Raw genomic sequence first — 12,992 nt, forward strand, 5'->3', positions numbered from 1 at the left:
GCGGAGCGACATCCAATTGTGCCAATTTATTTGAAACCGAGATGGGAGACATTGGTATGTGAGTTTTTCAAGCGAGGTGTGAGAGACACATAGAATAGTAGGCTCGAAACTTCAAGCTACCATCTGATTAGCACGAGGGGGCTCACAACGACATCTGACTAGGCTCCTAGGAGCATCTCCAACGGCTTCTAGGCTGTGAAATCTGGAGCCCAAACAAAGATCTTGTTTTGGGCCGGCTTCAAGAAGCAGATCCATAGAAGCACTCCAAAAAATACGTTACCGGCTGGAAGTTACGATTTCGTGCTTCCACCAGGGGCTGCAGCTTACAAACAGACCTTTTAACAATTTATCGTCCCACCAAATTACATACAACACCGAAACTGCCACGTACCGGTTCGATTCTATTCCTACTCGACCCAATCGACCACACTGTCCTCCCCTGTCACGTACGGCCTCAGCCACTACCTCTCTCTTGGCCGCCGCCCTTCTGCCAACGGAACGGAGGTTCCTCTCGATGCCGGCCCAAGCTCCCACGATCCCTTGGCATCCAGATCTGCTAGGTCCTATTCCCGCTGCCCTTGCCCCCTCTGAGTTCCCGTCGTCCCTTGCTCCCCTGAGGTCCGACCGCCCTTCCCTATCGCCTCAACCGCTCCTTGCTACAACAACTCACAAGGAGTGCTCCACAAGGTTCGTATTTACGGTTTAAAGTGTTTATAGAAGAAATAAAATACTTAATAGCCATTTTCATATTGCATTAATGATGTAATGACATGCTTAATGGTGATTATTTAAGTATGCATAATCATAGGTCCTTACACTACTCATATTTATCATTTTATTGTTCTTTGATGCATATGTCAATTGTTGGTTATTTGTTATCTATGGTAAGTTTCGATTGTACCGCACATGGTGACTTTTTTCATATTTTTCTACTCCCTCTGGCCAAAATTACTTGTCGTTGATTTAGTACAACTTTGTACTAAATCTAGGACAAGTAATATGGGTCAGAGGGAGTACATCATTTCTCGGTACTCATCCTTGATTTGTACGTTTTTTAATTAGTTTATTGCATAACAACTTCTCGTCCTGCTTGCAAATGATAATGATGGAAGAAGTCAACATAAAACTCGTGAAGAGAAATAGCATTTTGATCATAAAGGCCCGCATCACTCTCTCCTTCGGGTGATAAAAGGAGGCGTTCCAGTCTCGCTCTGCCGTAGCTTGATGCGTCGAAAATATGCTAATAACAAATTGTTGGAGATGTCCCAACGGTTACTGAAAGTGCGTCTTGTACATGCAGGGAACTTCAAAGAATTTGGAAAGGATCAACGGTTGGAGATATACATGGATGGACGGTCAGAAGTTCACGCGAAAGGGTGGAAGTACCTGCGTCGCTGTGCCAAACTTCTCAGCTCACGCGAACACACATGGGAAACAAGATTATAGATTATCGAACAGTCAAATACGCAGATACAGCCCTTTCAGCATAAACAGTACTAATAGTCTGCGGCGTACAACAAATACGCTAAATCGCTAATTAAGCTTAAGGGAGCAAGATTAAGACACTGGAGTATTTGATAAATCCTGGTTAATGTTCGTCCAGATCGTAATTCGAAGTCATGGTAGCCTGTATTAGTGCTTCGTGCTGCTTCTAGCAAAGAACGGTCTGAAAGTGAGAGTAATACCGACAAGCGTGACCACGTTCAGCATGAAAAACACCAAGTGGTCGCCTGCAACATAAATTCGAAGCAGGTATCAACGCAATTAGAGCTTCATGATTTACATCGTATCAATAGTAGGCAATCTTTTCAGTTTGGGTAAATACTCGCTCTCCCTCTGTTAAGAAATGCAAGTTGCTAGTTTCAAACAAAGTAGGAAATGCAAGCATGTGAGATATGCATGAAGTTAACCTTCTGAATTTATTGCCACTAATAGTAGTAAGTGAGATGATAAAAAGTCACTTATGGAAATAATGTCAAAGCATTTTTCTTGTAAAACTCTTTCATTTTTTTTCCATACCATATCATAGGTGGAAACTGTAGTCAAAGTTTCTCATTGGAGACTCAAAAGAAGTCAAAACCGACCCACATTTCCAGATGGAGGGAATGTATATTACGATTTGCACTTGCACTTCTGTAAAACCTTAAATGTGAGAAGGTTAATCTCCTTACGAAATCTTAGTTTAACCAAAACTAAAGGTGCAGAATTAACGTGATCCTGATAGAACTCAGTCAATCTGTTGAAGTATAAGTGGATTGACTAGCCCTTTTCATCAGATTGGTCTTTTGGTTTGTTGGCTAGCACATGAAGCTCTTCATGGTATCAGACCCACTTTCCGTCCACGTTTAGGACTGATGGAGCCACACGTGAGAGGAAGTGTTGAAATATAAATGAATTGCCTAGCCTTTTTCATCAAATCAGTCTTTTTGTTGTGTTGGCTATTGCATGAAACTCTTCATGGCATCTAAATTGCAACCCACTTTCGGTCCGCGTTTAGGCATAAGGGAGCCACACATGAGGGGGGGGGGGGGGGGTGTTGAAGTATAAGTGGATTTCCTAGCCCTTTCGATCAGATCGGTCTTTTGGTTGCGTTGGCTAGCGCATGAAGCTCTTCTCAATGCATCTTCTGGTCTACTATGTGGCCCTAATAGTATGACCACTAATAGTAATACTTAGAAAAGAGAATAGCTTAACCAAAACTGGAGTTGTGGATTTAACTAGGTTATTTTGAAAAATCAGTCCATCACTGCATCTTCTGGTTTTACTATGTTGCCCTTTTAAGCATCGCAAATGAGCCTCGTATGAATTAGGAAGTTGAGACATTTCACACCAATAGCAGAAGCAGTCGGCAAGTCAAGGAGAGAAAGAACCTCTCGTGTTCGTTCATCATAATTTAGGAAAAATTAAGAGATGACTTTCACAATCAATGACCCTTTTGACTGTAGCATTGGTTAAGCTCTACATATCTCCAGTTATCCTTTAAACTAGCATGCTAGACATGCATTTCTGTATTTTAATCCTTCGATTCAAATGGTTAAAGCATTTGCATACGATGCGGGATAGAAATTGGTTTAGTACAAGTAGATCGATTTAGTACCAACGTAAATACCTGGAAGAAATGGAGCTGTTTGACGCCTTTGAGCCCATGAGAATCTACAAGGAAAAAAATGCAATTAACATGGTAAGGTGAAGTGATGTTTTGCTGAAAATGTAATACAAGATAGCCTCAGTTTTGCAAATAAAGTGTCATTCACAGTTGTATACAAATATAAAACAATGAATTATGATATTGATCTGTTGTATGAAAAGGAGTTCGGGAGTTGAAAATCACAACAAATAAACTGACATTTGTTTAATTTGCCACTACCAACAAACTGATACACAAAAAAGTAAATGCAACTATCTGGGGAGCTGATATAGTCGCTGTGTGCCACAGAAAATATTAAGTGAATTCATCTCTAACACCTGTTCCAGACTAATCAAACTGAAATCTGCATATTATCCTACACTTGCTAAATCTTCCCCTGTGGTTGGAATAGGATAGTGGGATATGCTGGATCATAGATACTTACATAACACCGGCAATAGCTGGAGCAATAGCTTTGAAGATGGACATTAATGTTACGGAGAGGCCATTGGCCGAAGCTCTTAGGTCTTGACTCTGTTATGTGTATCCCAAGGTTAAAAAGGTGAGTGCCAACTTCCACAGGCATGAATGAAGATAACTATTGATATGATTTCCCATCGTTAGTAAAACTGTGAACTTACCACAGCATCATTCATTAAAATGTTAAACACAGTGATGGTAGTTACCTGAAATATTTTAGAAGAGCATGAGTAAAATATTGTAGCAACTAGTAGCGGCTGCCTTTAGTTGAAACATATAAGGCTATAAACGTGTCATTTTTAGTGATCGGTAAGATAAGCATAGGCAACTTTGAAATAATTGTCCAAATATGGATAACTAGCGGCTTGTTCGAATTTGTATTGCACAAATAGAATCACTATTTGCGGTTCTGCTTAGTGATCAATAAGATAAATGGAGACATAAAATTTGTTAGTAAAAATAGGAACTATTAGCATGTCCAAACTTCAAAACTTGTTCCACACAACAAAAGAAGGAGCTTTGTACTCACTGAGAAAGCATTCTTCAGAAAAGATGCACAATTTACTACCAACTGAAGAAAGAACCCCGATAATGCAGGCATGAATGAATAGCTCGAAAGAAGTGGTATTGTCAATATCTGCACACCACAATGTCTAATAAGCTGAACCGTTATAATATAACCAAGCTATCAAGCAAGTAATAAATGGTCTTACTGCAATTGTTCGGACTAATGCGATGGGTTCTATAGACTTCGCAACCGACGGAAAAATCAAAATTTGATATATTAGGAGGAAGAGACCTGACAAAAAGTAGCAAACTTTGCATGTAACACAACACAGCACAATGGATGAAAAATGATTAACTGAGTTCACCGCAAAAAAAAGGTCCCCCATTGCTCACATGCTTCATATAAATTATGGTGCTAGCCTGAATTAAAAAAAATTAAGAGCATATATTTTAGTCATATAAGATAAAGCTGCATTAATATGTGCCCACATTACATATTTTATATAGGCAATTTGCACCACTTCAAAGTGCGCAGTTCCAACAAATGCCACTGCAACGTTCAGTATTGTAAATAGGCAATACTCATTTAGTCTAATCATTCAGATCTCACTATGGTCAGTAAAATACGGGCAACACCAGATGCCATTATGCAGTGGAATAGATGTAAATTTCCCTATTTTATATGTTTGCATTGCCATATGAATAGTCACATTACAAGGGTCTAGAGCTTCCCTTGGATCCCCCATCATAGATTCAATCTCAATGAATAAATCCAAGGGTCATGACCTGTAAATTCTCAACTCCAGTTTTAGTGGGAATTTCCTATTGTGTCTACTCTATAATACCTGAGGTTGCAAGAATGCTGCCCACATCTTGAGAAGAAAAGCTTAATCCACCATATTTCCTGTCACTGACAGCCCAAAGTGAAAATACCTGCAATTTATGTCTTTCCAGAAGAAAATCGATCAATATTAATGGCAATGTAAGCAACGAAAAACATGGGCTGCTAAAGAACCACAGCAATATATAACATTACCTCTGCATAAGCCATGTCCTGAAGAGAGAAAATGCAATATACAGTGATAGCGGAAATCAATGGGCCGTTTGTGAATAAACTGAGACATCCACCACAGTTTTCTTCAGCATTTGGATCGGAAAGAGATTCTTCAGCAGCTTCAACTGAATTATTTGAAATCGTATCTTTGTGTTTATGCAAAGTTTCCTGCACCATTTCAGACATGTCAACTCATCAAGTACAGGTCAGTTCATGTGGGTAATGTTTTATGTGGGGTTGCACATACCGTACCACTGCCAGCGCAAACCCAGGGCCAGAGCCAGATGGGTGCGGCGGCAGCCGGCAGCAGGCTAGGCTTAGAGATAAGCCTCTATCGTTATATGTTGGATTTCAATGTTTCCATCTAGAGATCAGATCTCCTTCTAAGTTGCTAGTTTGCTTAGGACTCAAGCTGATGTTTTCCATCAGGAGTCATGCAAGGCTACACTTTATTCACTATCAATCAAGCAAGAAAAAAACTCCCTTTCTACCACATCCGCTCCTGGGCACCTTGTCAACAGAGCCCAGTGAAAGTGCACTTTGGATCTCTAAGTGGGTCTTGATGATTGATGGAAAAACAATTAAGGGACTAATGTGTGCATCAAGTGTGATCAAGTGTTTAGTCCCAAATGCAAAGAATATAATCAGCATTGAAGAACCCAAAAAGGTTGGGAAATATGCCTCAAAGAAATGAAGATCAAGGTCACTTTTCCATCCTATAGTCAGAGCTCCCAAAAATTTCTGAAGTGCCTGAGATTCTCCTCTGGACTTAGTCTTTGAAATCTCTGAATATCTGCGTCTGAAAGTTGAGGTGTCCGAAAATACTTGAAGTGTCCAACAATACTTTCGGTCCACCTCAGCTGAGGTTTTTGAAATCTCGGAACCTTGGAAAACGCTCTCTGGAAACACTACTTCGAGGTCATTTGAACTTTCCAAATGTGGGTTCAAGTTGGAACCTGCGATGTTGGCTTCAGTCCATTGTCCTCTCGAAAGTCAGAATTCTGAGTTCATGTCACGGGTCCAAGATCTGTTCTGACCATCAAAGTATCTGCTATTTCAAAATGTTGGGACCTCTGAGATTCAGAGTATCTGCTATTTCTTCATAACGGCTAGTTTTTTATGGGACTACCTCAACCCTCTTATACTGAAACTCTTGGCCAGTTTATTCTTCTGCCCTCAAGGATCCTCTAGGGGAAATCTGAGAGAGAGAGAGAGAAAGATAGATAGATAGATAGATAGATAGAGAGAGAGAGAGAAGAAAGAGGGGAGTTAGTCTCCAAGATAGTTGATCGCAGTTTATTACTCTTGGAGATTGGCGTCCGCGTGTCGGCTAGTAATCACTTGAGAGCCTTCGAGAAGATTGTGAAAAGCCTCAAGAAGTTTGTGATGGTTCGGAACTCGCCTACTGCAAGGCGAAGAAGCTACCACAAATGAGGGGGGTTTGCATTTTCAAGCCCTTGACAGAGCACGTTGGTGATAGATTTGATCTTGGATCAAGCTTCCTCAATGGAGACATAGGATCCCGCCAAGGATCTGAACTTTGACATGAAACCTTCACGCCTCGGTTGTCTCTAAAACTTTGTGTTTGAATCCTGTAAATAACTTATGCTAGCTTTTCCCCTCACTTTAGCAATTACATCATCACCAAATTCCTAACTGTTGCCAAGTAACCAAACTTCAGGCTCAAAATTTGTTCACCCACTCAAGTCGATAGCCTTGATCCTTTCACTCAGTCTCCCATTGTGCAGACTTACAACTTATGCTTAGGATCTGGGGGTTCATAGCATGTAAAGTCTTTGTCCGAAAATCAAGTGTGGCTACACATACAACAAACGTGAAATACCTTAACACTACTCCTATCATTGGTTGAGTCCATTCCTATCTACTCTTATCATTAGCTGAGTGCCCATTCAAGAAATCATAGCACCGCAGTTGTATGTAATGCTGAACAAAAACAACAAAATATCTTTTTTTATCAAACTCTCAATATTGATGGATTATCACGTAGAAATGTGATTCAGTGCCAAAACGGGGTTCTTAAAAACACACTTCTAGACAAATTTGGAGTCATGGAGGTTGAAGGTTGACAAATTCGCCACGGGCACCTCGTTATTGATGGTTATGTCGCATATACTAGTATACTACTGAAGGAACAATCCGCTTTAATAAGACACACAAGGAGCCAAACCTGATATTTGATCACTGGTAGGCAGGGAGTACAACCAACCCACTAACCACGCAAGCTATTATCAAACTATTACTTGATATTATTGCGTTCTCAAGGGTCTACTTTCAGATCCTACAGAACTGACTAGTTGCCCAGCTGTGTTTTAGGACAAAATACAGAATACATATGGTAGATAGAACAAATGTCCTATCACAGTCATATCTAGTTTAAAAAGGACATTTCTCAACCCGTTGTACTTCATTTATTTGTCATCTACCTATCCTTGCCAATCATTATGTTATGACACCAACAAGTGCTGGTCAGGCAAGAATACAGAGGCCTACTGGGAGCATGCAACTCCGCTTATAGTGAACATTAAAGGGGAAACGGTTATTTCTTATCCCAAAACGGTGTTTGCTTCAACACAAAAATATTAATTGTATGCATCTAGGAACAACAGACTCACCGGAAGCCAGAAGCAAGCAATTAAAGCAGCAATGGCAAGGAGTGATATGCATAGGCAGGGGAGAAAATATGGAAACCTAAAAAAATGCATGTTTAAACAGAATTAGCATCAAAGAATAAAGGGATATAAAAAAGATAAGCAAAGCGAATAAAAAAGCATTTAAAAAGGATTCACATGCTTACCTCCCAAATATGGAGTTCTGAGAGAATATGCCTGGATATTTATCTGCAGGCTGCAATCCACAAGCAAAATTTGCTTACAGAGCTTCTAAACATTTCTTAACCATAATTGCATATCAACATAATAAATTTGAAACAATCAAATTAAGTAGCTAGTTTTGGCGCCTTAGAAATTAATAATGAATAGAATTAGCATCTTTCATGCATGTTCTTTAACATAAGTTTTATAAATGGGAGAATATGTTGCCATAATTTGATTATCATGAGTAAATGGTTGATCTATATAAAACAGCAGATAAATGAACTATATAATAGGATGATTAGAAAGAGGACAATAAAAAAAACTTGATAATGAATATAATAAGTTTGATGTAGAGTCATCATAGATGATAACAGACCAAGACTCAGTTCCATGAAAAGATTAAATGAACTATATTACCTGTGCAAGATAACCACCAATGGCTGGTCCAACAATAAGGCCTATGCCACGTGAGGAGGAAATCTGATGGATTATCCAACAAAAAGCAACAGGCCGTTTAATATAATTGCCCAGTAAAGTTGGAACTTGGGAGTAACAGAAGAATTTTAAGTAATAACTCGAGCATCTTACAAGTGATACTCGAGCATCTTACAAGTGATAATGCCAGGTGACTGTGTTCTTTCCGGGAAACTTCTGTAGCATAAGCCTGAACACAAAAATAAGACCAAAAACAATTAGTGTGGCGATACGTTTGATTTGTACATCTAATCGCTATGTTGTCTTTGAGGTCTCAAGATCACAAAGCTACCAAGACAGCAAGATTGAATCCTAACAGACCACAATCACATTCATGACTTTCAGCTTATAATTGTTATTTGCTTTGGCATTATTGTGGGTAGTCTTTATACTGTTCTTAGAAATTAATAACAGTGCAGCATGTGAATACTAGCTGGTTGGAAAAAATTATGTGGTCTCAAACCATGCTATTAAAAGGCCTCAATCACTCTAACAAACAAGCTTCTTCCGAAACAGGCTAACAATCTAACAGTAGTGTGCATTTCACCGCAACTGAAGTTACGAACCATCCTTCTCTGATGAAATAATGCAAGAAAAATTCAGGCCGGTAAATTTTTTTTAAAGAAGCTACTGTTGAATAAATATAAGAATATGAATCAGGCATCTGAGCAGTAGGTAAATAAGCTGCAAGAACATGATGGAAGATTCTAGTAACCGAAAGGGAGGCACTCAATTTGGTTAAGGTACCTTAATTGGTCCGAGCATACCAGAAAAAAGTCCAAGCAGACCTCTTGTGGCTAATGCCATCCAATAACTTGAGCTGAGTCCAAAGAGTGTATTGAAGATAATTCTGAAATGGATGAGAAAACATGCTTAAATTCTGGCTGCATCTGGCAAATTACAACCAAAGAAAATCTATGTCTGAGAGTACAACTGTCTACATTTTGTTGAAACAATATCCATTTTAGGGATGTTGAATGAATATCCTTACACTGAAAATAGGGTAATTACAAGAACTGGTTTCCTCCCGTACTTATCAGCCACAACTCCCCATATTACAGATGAGAGTGCTCTGCCACACATATATGAAGCACCTTCATTGACAGAAAAGGCACCATAAGTTTATCATGATAGATAAAGCTGAGGCATATCCTTCACAGAACAATATCCTTACACAGCTATGTTCAAGTGTTTCAGAAGATTGACATAAAAGAGGAGCTTTGCTTTGAAGAGAACTCACCAACAAAACCAGCATAAAATCCAATATCTTCTTCTTCTTTAGCGATGTGCAGGTCCCTTATCTGCAAACAGACAACCAGTGCTGATAATCAATAAGTTTTTACAAAAATATTCAGCATTAGGAATTATAAACTACTTGAAAGATAAATCTAATTTGAAGTCATGTTATCAGACTTAAAAGGATAAATTGTTATTTGCCTTTGGTCCCATCTATTTTAGTTTCTTCATTTGGTTTCCACAGTGCTGTTTTAAATTCAACAACCGTGTGACCAACAAAACCTATGCCAGAGTACGATACAAGAAAAAAAAAGCACTTTTCTTCAGCTTCAGTAGAACACATTTACAACACATGATTCTCAAAGAAATGCACCAGTCACTGCTGCGGAGGTGCCAGAATGTGACATTTTGGGTTTAAGAGGTGGAGGTGATGCGCTCTTTGGCTATTCCACTGTTCATAAACACTAGGTTCATAGTGATGTCATAAACCGGACCTTGAAGGTTCCTAGTGCTGATAACAGTTTTTGGGTAATCGAATGAAGCAAGAAAACATGAAACAATAAACTAGTTTGCTATACATAAGTCACCTGTTTTCAAGATAGAGATCAGTCGACTTGCTTGGCGTTGGATCTTAATCCAACGACAACATGTGGGAGAGGGAGGAGTTAGGATAACACACATATATCTTAATCCAACAGTTCTGAATCGTCAACTTAGTTTTAAGGGTTTTGCTTAAAAATCAGGCAACTGAGTCATAGCCACACCCAACAATAAAACTACAAAAGGAGCAAACCTTTGTTTCGACTTATCTCGTAATCTTATGCAAAGCTTGTATCATGGATCAACAAATAGTGCATTAAAAATAAATTGCAACGAATAGAGCATCAAAATTGTTACACTTGTAACTCTTCTCTTTTTTTTCATGAAACAAAAGTGAACTTTTCTTGATGCATTAATAGAAAGAAGGTTATGTACAAGCCCAAGAAAAGGCAATATTGCATATTGGAAAAAGAGAGTGCAGTAGTATTGCTCACCATAAAATACAAGAAGGGAAACAAGGACTGTATCGGCAAAGCTGCAAATAACAAAATTTTCATGATTAATTCGTATAGGACATAACCATAGATATCTGAAATCATATCTTAGTAAAATATCTGAAATTATATTAGTAAAATGTCTTATGCGCGTCACAGTGATAAAATAATCATCTCAACTCTCAAGTAAACAAATGGAAAAGCCATCCGACTAACCACGAAAGTAGCCATCCACAGACAAGCAGAAGGAACCAAGTTTGACATGGCCACTATTCGAACTCACGCCAAACCACCATGTGCCGTGATAAAGCAGGACTCTATTCGATCCAACATTACACTAGCCAAATGTGACTAAATTCCAAGGTGGGTCAGTGGGTGTTGCAAAGAAAGATTCCAAGAAACAAACGCAGAGATACCGCCGAGAGAAACATTCCATTAAAAGTGTGGCATGTTTCGGGGTTGCAATTTTGGGCAGACTTAGTCGCGGAACCCAAACCTGTAAGTGAGAGCTGAGAGGAAAGATACAAAGATCCGGATGACACAGAAGAGCACTAGTCAAGAAAGTAGTACTAATGAAGGCAAGTTTAAGTCTGAAGACCCATGTGCTGTCACATCAGAAGTCAAGAACGAGCGAAAATGAGTAAAGAAAACGCTACATTTTTCAGGCCAAGCCTGCCCGCGTGCTGCAGCCAAAGCTAAACAGCGAGAGATCAACCAGCTGAACAAAGGCCAAGAAGGCAAGAAGCTGATGTAACGCAGATATCAGAAATATGGTCACGCGGGATAAATCAACCACGGAGAACGTAAGAACTACTCCCTACGATCCATAAAAAGTGCCGTCCAACACAAATTTTGTACTAGGTGGGCGACACTTTTCTGGATCGGAGCGAGTAACAAATATTAGCCGAACCAAAGAGAGAGCGATTACTCCGTCTTTTGAAAACTGATTAGTGATTACTTCGGTTGATAAAATGTTTGTCCTACTAAGCAATTGTTCTCAGGAAAAATAAACAAGCGAAGAAACAACGGAGGGGAAGGAACGCGCGATGAAGCAAAAAATAATCACTCACTGGAGCAGATGGTGACGAGCCACATGCAGGAGAGCTCCGTGAAGGGGAACCCCTCCCTCTCCTCCTTCCTCCTGTCCACCCTGCACCCGGGGCAGTTGGGGTGGTACCTCGCCTTCTTCAGCAGCGGCTCGGCCGCCCCGCCGCCACTGCCGCCGCCGCCGCCGGGGGCATCATCGCTCATCTCCTTCGCCCGGCAGGCCACCGCAGGTACACACGAGGGTCACGAGGATGAACAGCACAAGGCAGGAATCTTTCGCGAGTCGCGAAGAACGTAGCGTAGTACAGTGGGTCCCGGCCGGAGAGGCTAAGGCGGGGAAGGCAGGAAGGGTGGACACGCGGCGAACTGCTCGCTTTGCTGCCTGTATCTGTATGTATATTGGCTTTCGCCGCCGAGCGAGGCGCGGCGCAAGGAAGGCAGACAGGCAGGCCGCAGGCAGGAACGAGCTTTCCTGCTGTTTGTATGGTGCGGTTCGCCTTTGCTTCCTGCCCGTGGAAAATTTTGTTATTGATGAGTGGTCTGTTTTTAATTTGATATCAATCGACGTGTTAGCGTCGGATTTAAATCCAACGGTAGAAATGGGAGATGAGAACGAGGATGATCCTCAGATTTTAATCGAACGTCTCTAAAACGTCGACCAATATTTAAGGGTCATTTTAAAAAAAAACAGACGACTTAGAAATAGACACACCTATTTTTAATTGTGACGTTTACATCAAGGCAGCTATGTGTATTCCGTGCACGATCCTCAATTGATCCCAAGGCTGAGGTTTTTTTGAAAAAATTAATGATGGTTTGGTACAAAATGGGAACGTACCGGGTGAAAGGGAGGGAACGAGATCGATCTATTATATCTGTTGGTACGTGACACCTAGCGTGTTCCGTTATGCTCAAACCACACGAAAACAAATGCAAGACAATATAGCACGATCCGTGTCGTTAAAATGCACATGGCTACGAAGTTAAAAATTGAATCCACTAGGGCACAAGGAACCAAACCATTTGCCCCTCTGAAGAAACTATGTCGCTGCGCATGCAGGACGAACAAGCATAGAAGAGGTGAATGGAAATGGCCGTGGCAAATTATTTACTTCTATTTATACACCTATAAAGCATCATTCTTCAGTTTTGTATATAACTAGACAATACCCCGCGCTTTGCTGCCGGAATTTGTAGTG

The 12,992-nt window shown here is 40.3% G+C and overlaps 1 protein-coding gene across 1 annotated transcript; it reads right to left on the bottom strand.

Annotated features, from left to right (window-relative positions):
* Nucleotides 1-1,426: 1,426 nt before the first annotated feature.
* On the bottom strand, nt 1,427-12,287 carry LOC112270916 (probable peptide/nitrate transporter At3g43790). The gene is made up of 17 exons (XM_024459537.1): nt 11,817-12,287; nt 10,747-10,787; nt 9,717-9,777; nt 9,468-9,570; nt 9,224-9,326; nt 8,613-8,666; nt 8,420-8,482; nt 7,984-8,033; nt 7,802-7,877; nt 5,151-5,336; nt 4,960-5,047; nt 4,321-4,406; nt 4,137-4,244; nt 3,769-3,813; nt 3,573-3,661; nt 3,110-3,153; nt 1,427-1,730 (listed from the first exon to the last, which is right to left on the bottom strand). The coding sequence occupies exons 1-17, from the start codon at nt 11,995-11,997 to the stop codon at nt 1,633-1,635; spliced, it is 1,476 nt and encodes a 491-aa protein (XP_024315305.1). The 5' UTR covers nt 11,998-12,287; the 3' UTR covers nt 1,427-1,632.
* Between the last annotated feature and the right edge of the window lie 705 nt (nt 12,288-12,992).

Source organism: Brachypodium distachyon, chromosome 2 (assembly GCF_000005505.3).
Source record: "Brachypodium distachyon strain Bd21 chromosome 2, Brachypodium_distachyon_v3.0, whole genome shotgun sequence".
In the NCBI taxonomy this organism is placed as follows: Eukaryota; Viridiplantae; Streptophyta; class Magnoliopsida; order Poales; family Poaceae; genus Brachypodium; species Brachypodium distachyon.

Coding starts and splice junctions, on each gene's coding strand:
- LOC112270916 (XM_024459537.1), bottom strand. CDS start 11,997: ATGAGCGATGATGCCCCCGGCGGCGGCGGCGGCAGTGGCGGCGGGGCG. Junction 9,327..9,467: donor GTAATTACCCTATTTTCAGT/GTAAGGATATTC, acceptor CATCCATTTCAG/AATTATCTTCAATACACTCT. Junction 3,814..4,136: donor TTCTGAAGAATGCTTTCTCA/GTGAGTACAAAG, acceptor AAAATATTTCAG/GTAACTACCATCACTGTGTT.